General features: G+C 31.2%; 1 protein-coding gene across 2 annotated transcripts; it reads left to right on the top strand.

The window, feature by feature from the left end:
* Positions 1 to 2,775: 2,775 nt before the first annotated feature.
* LOC107484532 (auxin response factor 9) lies at positions 2,776 to 7,597 on the top strand. Of its 2 annotated transcripts, none has more exons than XM_052260398.1 (13): positions 2,776 to 3,362; positions 3,494 to 3,589; positions 3,829 to 3,885; positions 3,988 to 4,140; positions 4,238 to 4,322; positions 4,405 to 4,495; positions 4,759 to 4,923; positions 5,032 to 5,148; positions 5,220 to 5,292; positions 5,378 to 5,531; positions 5,620 to 6,185; positions 6,294 to 6,481; positions 7,155 to 7,597. In XM_052260398.1, the coding sequence occupies exons 1-13, from the start codon at positions 3,231 to 3,233 to the stop codon at positions 7,291 to 7,293; spliced, it is 2,016 nt and encodes a 671-aa protein (XP_052116358.1). In that variant the 5' UTR covers positions 2,776 to 3,230; the 3' UTR covers positions 7,294 to 7,597. The 2 variants fall into 2 exon arrangements, with proteins under 2 accessions (XP_052116358.1, XP_052116357.1); XM_052260397.1 differs by having other exon boundaries at positions 2,777 to 3,362; positions 5,029 to 5,148.
* The last annotated feature ends 455 nt before the right edge of the window (positions 7,598 to 8,052 follow it).

Below are 8,052 nucleotides of genomic sequence, written 5' to 3'. Positions count from 1 at the left end.
AGGATTGATAATGTATGTCACGTTTCTTTTAAGCATGCTATTAACTCACATAATTCATTTTAGGTTTCTATTTCGTATGATTAATTTACCAAATAAATATGGTCTCTCAACAATTCTCTAAATTTAATTTCGTATTCTAATAAGCCAAAATTACAAATCATTAAAATTGTGTAATGATTCGATCACAATACAAAAATAGAATATTTGAACATGGTGCTTCAAGTACATTCTTTTACGTTTTTCAGGAAAAAACCTTTTAATTAAATAAAAAAAATTATATACATATTAAAAATTAACTATTATATATTTTTATATAAATATATGTATCTTTAACTCATTTTTTATATATATTTTATATCAATAACTAATTTTTAACTATTTTTTTATATTCATGTGGGATTACAATATAAACAAAGTGCACAGCTAAGTGTTAGTCTAGGAGGCGCGCGGTGACTTCCTCTCAAAAAATTTCAATCAAAACTAATATTTTTATTTATAAATCTTTTAAAATTACGTCGATTCCGATATTAATATTATAGATTATGATATAAAAAATTTATAGCATTAAATTATTTTTACAAAATGGTCATAAGGAAGGAAAGTCTCCATCGACTATGAAGACCAAGATTTTTAATAAAAATAAAATTAAATAATACGTATTTTAGATATTATTTTCATATGAAAGAGTTTAATTTTTTATTAATAATTAATTTTAACATTCGTTATCTAAAATTTAAAAGAATTTAATGTGTATATTTTTATATTTGATTAGTATTAAGTTTGTTACACAAATAGAAATAATTAAATTTTATATTTACTATTTAAAATAGTATTTTTTTCTATATATATAAAAATATAATTAGATATTAACATAAAAAAATTATATTGATAGTTATAAAATTAACTCAAATTTTTTTTTAAATAATTGAATCTTGATTCTAGTTATTAATCACGACATTAGTATTCTCTTAAAATTATATGTAATAAATATTTGAAGGAAGAAAAATAAAAATATAGATTAGAATGATAAGCGGTAAAAATTTAAAATTAAATAAAAAACTAAGAAACTATGTATATAATAATAACAATAATAATATTTTTTATTTAAATTATATTATTTTGTTGATTTTATTTTCTATAGAAGAAAAAGATAGAAAAAATAGAAAATGAGAGAAAAGAGAGAGAAAGATAAAGATGAAGAATGAGAGTGAGAGTTTGTTAATTTTGAAAGAAAAATTTTTATTTTAATTTGTCAAATTACTAATATGAAATATAAATTATATATAGAGTAAAAATAGTAGAGAGAACTACACAGCTACGTGCATAGTTGTAAAAACTGAACCAGTAATCAAATCGCTCAGATTACTGGTTTATTGGTTTATTGGTTCAACCAATAAATTATTAGTTGAATCGGTAAAACTAGTCTTATATAAATAAAAAATATAAAATAGACAACTAATATAAAGATAGATATAAAATTTGTTAGTACTATTACACTAATATCTTAATTTGATATAATAAGAATAACAATCTATAATATCAGTAAATTTCAATACTAGTATCAAATAAAATAACTTTAATCATAACATTAATATTGAAATAGATAAAGTAAATTAATAAATTTTTAGTAAAATTTATATTTCTATTAATAATAGTACATAATTAAAAATATAATTAATTCAAAAGATAGAGAATATAAAATTAAAATTAAATTATATATTTATAAAATTATTTAATTCAAGAGTTACTATATAATTAGTCTTTGTCGTTTAAAATCTTAATAATAACAGTGGTAGAGTGGCAATAAGAAAGCAGCATAACTAATAGGTCGAACCGGTTGGACCATTTTCTATCGATCTTCTCTTATTTATATCGATTCTTATCTTTATACGGTTTAAAAGGCGAACCGAATCGATTTATGATCCGATTCACTAATTTTTTGGTCGAACTGGCTGATCCGATTCGATTTTTACAATTATGGCTACGTGTTAACCAAGGAGGCGGTGGCCCCCACTCCCAAAATTTTAATTTATTTTGAGAATTTAGTTATCTTTTTATGGTTAAGGTCCTCTTGTCAAAATTTATATTCCATTGATAAATATATGGAATACTAATTGAAGATAAAGGTTTAGAAATTAGTTACTAAAAAGAAATAATAAATAAATAAAATGCTTAAATGCTTCTCTTTTTAGATTTGTATAGACTAAATTTTAATTTGAATAAGACTCTTTTTATTTTTAAAATAAAAATAAAATTAGTTTATAGGTAAAAACTATTTTAAGCACAAATTTCTATTTTATATTTTTTTAATTCATCATATATTCAATGTATACTTTACAAAATATTATGGAACAAATACAAATTTTTTAACACATTTTTTAAAAAATTTAAAATAATTTAACTCCTCAACCATATATTTTAACAATTTTTCTTCAACTGTAATTGATACTACGATTTTTTTTTTGGCCCTTAAAAATATGGCCTGGCACGGTAGCTAAGCTCCACCCAACATATTAAAAGAAGCACTCAAACACATGCACTAAAACTGAACCCAACAAACAAATAAAGGTTGCATTATTTACTTCAGGTTACAGTGTTTAATGTGTTAGTTAATAAAATAGTAGTAAAACTAAAAACATTACGGTGAGTGAACTGGTACGAATAGAGGACACAGAAGAGACACACACATCACAGGCGCCACAACACAACACACGCTTCAATATAAAAAACAAAACGGTGCGTATCAAGTGTTCTTATATAATAATGGATAGACAGACACCACCCCCTTTCAACGGTGTTGTTATCTTCTGTGACTGTGATTCAAAGTAAACGCCGTTTCTTCACACAAAAGAAAGAGAGAGAAAGAGAAGGAATGCTCTGTAACGGTTGCAGGCAGCAGTGGCAGCAGCTTATTACTATCAGACAGCCATAACAACACATACAATAATAAAGCTGTGTTTAATTTTTCTTTTCCCTCTCATTAAATTCTCTACGCTTCTGTTAATCATTCATTTCGCTCGGTTCAACCGTGCACGTGACACACGATGATGATACCGATCATAGTACATGAGAAGAAAAATATATAAGTGTGTTTGTGTGCATGACCATGTAATATATAATGACGATAATGATGATTGTTACTATTATTGGTCACAAACTCTGTATTGAGTGAGTGTTTATTTTTCTTCAAACTTTCTGGGGGGCTTAGAGCTGAATCAGTAAGTCAAAAGATGTTGAATCGTCGTGGTGGTGAAGAAGATGAGTTATATGAACAACTATGGGAAGCATGTGCAGGACCCCATGTGGATGTTCCTCGTTCTGGTCAAAGAGTGTTCTATTTTCCACAGGGACATATGGAGCAAGTTAGTTTATCTTTTTTCTTTCTTTAAATAATTGTTTTGGGGTGTCTGAAATTGTTGGTATTGGATGCTTAGTTATGGTGGACTTTCTTCGTTTTCCTTTTTTGTTTACTTTGTGTAATTTGCGGCTATAGTTAGAAGAATCAACAAATCAGGAACTAAATCAGAGGATTCCAGTGTTCAAACTTCCCACTAAGATCCTTTGTCGTGTCGTCAACGTCCATTTGCTGGTACTTTTTCTACTTCATCCTTTTTTATCTTTTTTTTTTAATATTTGTTGTCTTGCTTAGATTATGTTCAGTTTTGTAGTATGATGTTTCTCATAGTTAATTTTCCTTTTCCTTTAAATGCATGGTTGCTGAGAAAATGCTCAAATGATTATCTGGACTCTGGATTTACTATTTTGAGTTTGATTTAAGTTATTTATTAATTATGAAATGATTACACTGAATTTTGATTTTTTTACTAGGCTGAACAAGAAACGGATGAGGTTTATGCACAGATTACTTTGGTGCCAGAATCTAATGTAAGGATGTAGCTGCCCCAATTTAATTCTCAATCTTTTTTCATGGTCAACCTTTGTTCCTTTTCTCCCATGTTTAGATTTCTAATGGAACAAATGTCTTAGCAAGCTGAGCCGACGAGCCCTGATTTGTGCCCCGCCGAGCTTCCAAGGCCACAAAATCACTCCTTTTGCAAGGTCTTAACTGCCTCCGATACCAGCACTCATGGCGGTTTCTCGGTTCTCAGAAAGCATGCCACCGAATGCCTTCCAGCTTTGGTAAATTCAATGTTCTTGGTTTCCAATGCAAAATTGCCTTGATGATGTTTGATAGAAGTCCTAAATAAATCTTAAAGTGTGTTTGGATTTCTTTCAGGACATGTCTCAGCCAACCCCAACTCAGGAACTGGTCGCCAAGGATCTTCATGGTTACGAATGGCGCTTTAAGCATATATTTAGAGGTAAAGGACACAATGAATTTTCTTTTGAGCTCTCTGGTTTTTTGTTCTCTGCTTCTAATTGGCTTAATGTTTCTCTAACCAGGTCAGCCACGCAGGCACTTGATCACAACTGGATGGAGTACTTTTGTAGCTTCGAAGAGATTAGTCGCCGGAGACACCTTTGTGTTTCTGAGGTATAAATTTCATGTCTTCTTCATATGATTTCAAAATGGAAAAGTCTAGGGGGTAGCAACTTTATTAAATTCTGGCCAGCATGTAACCAGCAAAGAAAAGTGAACCATTGGATAAAATCTCACACTAATATCACACCATTAAATCATCATTGATGACTATTTGATAGCTACAAATCACAAAAGTTGCTGGCCCCTAGCACTCATCTTTGAAAATTTATCTCCTCTACAATACAAGGCTTAATCTAAATAGGTTTCATGTATAGAGGACACAACGGAGAGTTACGTGTTGGACTGAGGCGTAATACTCCTCAGCCGAGCAGCATGCCTTCATCTGTGATTTCCAGTCAGAGCATGCATCTTGGAGTACTCGCAACTGCATCTCATGCTGTTGCAACTCAAACTCTTTTTGTTGTATATTACAAGCCAAGGTAGACATCATATTAGTTGCAAAAAATGATCAAGAAAACTGTTGTGTTATTTCTGTTAGGTAAATTTAGTTGATGATTGTTGACAAGAGCTTTTTTCTTGCATAGGAGGTGCCAGTTCATTGTTGGCTTGAACAAGTATTTAGAGGCTATGAACCACAAGTTTGCTGTTGCTATGAGATTCAAGATGAGGTTCGAGGGTGAAGATACCCCTGAAAATGAGAGAAGGTACTAAATTTTCAGCTGTGCCTTGTAGTGGACCTTCTCATTATTTCTTCTGATGATACATATTTGATCAGATTTTCTGGGACAATAGTTGGAGTAGAGGATATTTCTCCTTATTGGGTAAATTCGAATTGGAGATCGCTTAAGGTATTGTTATTCTTTACTATTCAATTTTGTTAACGTTATTAGTGGTTCCAATGGTATTTATTCATTATTTTTCGACTATTCCCAGGTTCTATGGGATGAACCTGCATCTGTTCCAAGACCTGATAGGGTCTCACCTTGGGAAATAGAGCCCCTTATGGCTTCTGTTGTTACTTCTTCACTTCAATCTCCTGTTTTAAAGAATAAAAGGCCTCGGCTACCTGGTGAAGTTCATGAACTTGGTAAGTATGTTTTTCTCTCAACTCATTGAAAATTTGAATATTGATTTAGTGTTGTCTTTAAAAGCTAAAGATTTGACAATCATAACAGACACAAGATCGGCTGCTTCGACTTTCTGGGATGCTGCGTTGGCACATTCAGATGTAACGCAACTTAGCGTTATTGCTGAAAGCAATATGAGTGATGGTACCCATGTGTGGAATCACAAGCTGATTGACAACAGTAAAGGAAGCTACAATGCTATGTTGAGGATTCAGACCGAAGCAATTCGGGTTTCTTCTCCCCATTCAAGTGGCCCATCTCAATTATTTCAGGACACAACATTTGATGATGGCAAGAGGTTAAACAACAATGATCATTTGCTTGATCAAGTAGACAAGGAGCACAAAATGGAGACGGCTACGAGCTGTCGATTGTTTGGAATCGAGCTTATTGATCATGCCAAGAACTCTCCTGCTGTAGAGAAGGCATCATCCATAGCGAATGCATCCGGAGTTACCAATGAGGGCTCTGTTAATACCATGTCCCGAACTGATGCAGACCAAAACTCTGATATAGTTAAGACTTCGAACAAAGAGCGAAAGCACGAAGAGCCGCAACAAGTATCCAAAAGAGAAACTCAAAGCAAGCAAATCTGTAGCAGAAGTTGCACTAAGGTGTTTTTGCTTGACACATATTTTCCTTAATTATTACATAATAATGAATTTGCGTTTTGTAGCCATAGTTTCTGAAGTAATGTTTGTATTGTGGAAACCTGCGAGAAGGTTCAAATGCAGGGGGTTGCTGTGGGGCGCGCCATAGACTTGACCATGTTGGAAGGGTATGATCAACTTGTTGAAGAACTGGAGAAGTTGTTTGATATAAAGGGAGAGCTCCAACACAGAAATACGTGGCAAATTGTCTTCACTGATGACGAAGGTGATATGATGCTTGTTGGCGATGATCCATGGCCGTAAGTATCTCGCTATAATGCTAAGGAACCCATTTTTTTTTCAGCCAACATCAGTTAATTTTTTTATATTATTTTATTTATCTTAAGTTCTAAATTTTAAAGTGTAATTCTAAACCCTAAAATTAACTAATAGTGACTGATTAAAAATTGGTTCTCTATATTTTTTCTAATGATAATTCTAAGTTAGAGAAGTATTTGAAATATAATATGTACAAACAAAAGATATAAAAAAAAAAGGAAATAAGGCAAAAAGTGATAGAAGTTGTTTGTGAAGGAAGAAAAAGTGAAGCGAAAAAATGGAATATGAAGATTAGAATGCGTTTAGATATCGTTTTTTCCTCGAGGTGAAATACAAAAATATAAAAACAATTAATAGAGAAATTCATTTGTCTGTAGAGAAAGTCAGACAGAGATTCAAAATAGTAAAATGTATCTATCAGAGACTAAAATTTTTGTATTTTTTGTGCTTCTTGATAATGGATATATGGTTTATAATTTAATGCCTAATTTTTGTCTAATTTATTTTTTAGAATAAAGTTTGAATATTTAATAATTATTTGTTTTTATACTTTTAAAATTAAATATTAATTTTTAATTTTTTTATAGTAAATTAGACAAATATTTTAGGCAATCACATCATCCCATCATGGATATTGTTTTTATGTTCGCGCAGTGAATTCTGCAATATGGTGAGAAGAATCTTCATCTGTTCCAGCCAGGACGTGAAGAAAATGAGCTCTGTGAGGACCAAACTACCCCTCTCTTTAACAGAAGAGGAAACTGTAATAAGCTCAGACACAGCTGGGACCTGAAAAACTTTTTCACATCCTTGTGTCGTTTTTCTTCCTTTTCTTTTTGTTTTTCCGTTTTGGGTTAGTCTTTATTATTGCTATTTTTGTTTATGGTAAAGAGTTGGTCTATTTTTGGCTAGGCAAGTTTCATGATTATTATTATTATTATTATCACTGTCAGCCTATTACTATTAGGCAATAGGTACGAAGCTTGTGGCTAATTGTAGCTCGATTTAGAGACTAGCTCCACGCACTAATTGTGTCCCATAAGACCAAATAGAATGTTTTTAATAAATTAGTTGGTGCACAGGGACACTTTTACTTACGCTTAGAATTCAGAATCATATGTGAGGAGATAGGGTAAATAGACATTTTTGACAATAAAAGATTCAGAGAAAGATAAAATTGACCATAAAAAATTAAAATAAATTATATCCGTATAAAATAAATTTTGTTCGACAAAAATAACTAATTTTTAAATTTTTGTTAATAATTTCGTAAATATTCTATCTTATTTTAAATCGATTCATCCCTTTTTTTTCCTATAGTACCATACCTTTTCCGACAAATATCTAAGTTCTGCTACAATGGCTCAAACTCTAACAAATTGTATTTGTTACATCTGAGCGAGGTAGTGTTGTTGCGGCTGTTGTTGGAGTTCAAGCTTGTAGCGAAGTTCACAGGCTTTTTTGGAGGGATATGATAGGTGGCGACAATTGTAGAAGGAGAAAGGGAATGAATTAATTTAGGGTAAATGAGGAATAGTTACAAAATTATAAA

Source organism: Arachis duranensis, chromosome 4 (assembly GCF_000817695.3).
Source record: "Arachis duranensis cultivar V14167 chromosome 4, aradu.V14167.gnm2.J7QH, whole genome shotgun sequence".
In the NCBI taxonomy this organism is placed as follows: Eukaryota; Viridiplantae; Streptophyta; class Magnoliopsida; order Fabales; family Fabaceae; genus Arachis; species Arachis duranensis.
This window is presented reverse-complemented; position numbering and strand designations above follow the sequence as displayed.

Coding starts and splice junctions, on each gene's coding strand:
- LOC107484532 (XM_052260397.1), top strand. CDS start 3,231: ATGTTGAATCGTCGTGGTGGTGAAGAAGATGAGTTATATGAACAACTA. Junction 3,886..3,987: donor CTTTGGTGCCAGAATCTAAT/GTAAGGATGTAG, acceptor CAAATGTCTTAG/CAAGCTGAGCCGACGAGCCC. Junction 4,496..4,758: donor GACACCTTTGTGTTTCTGAG/GTATAAATTTCA, acceptor TTTCATGTATAG/AGGACACAACGGAGAGTTAC.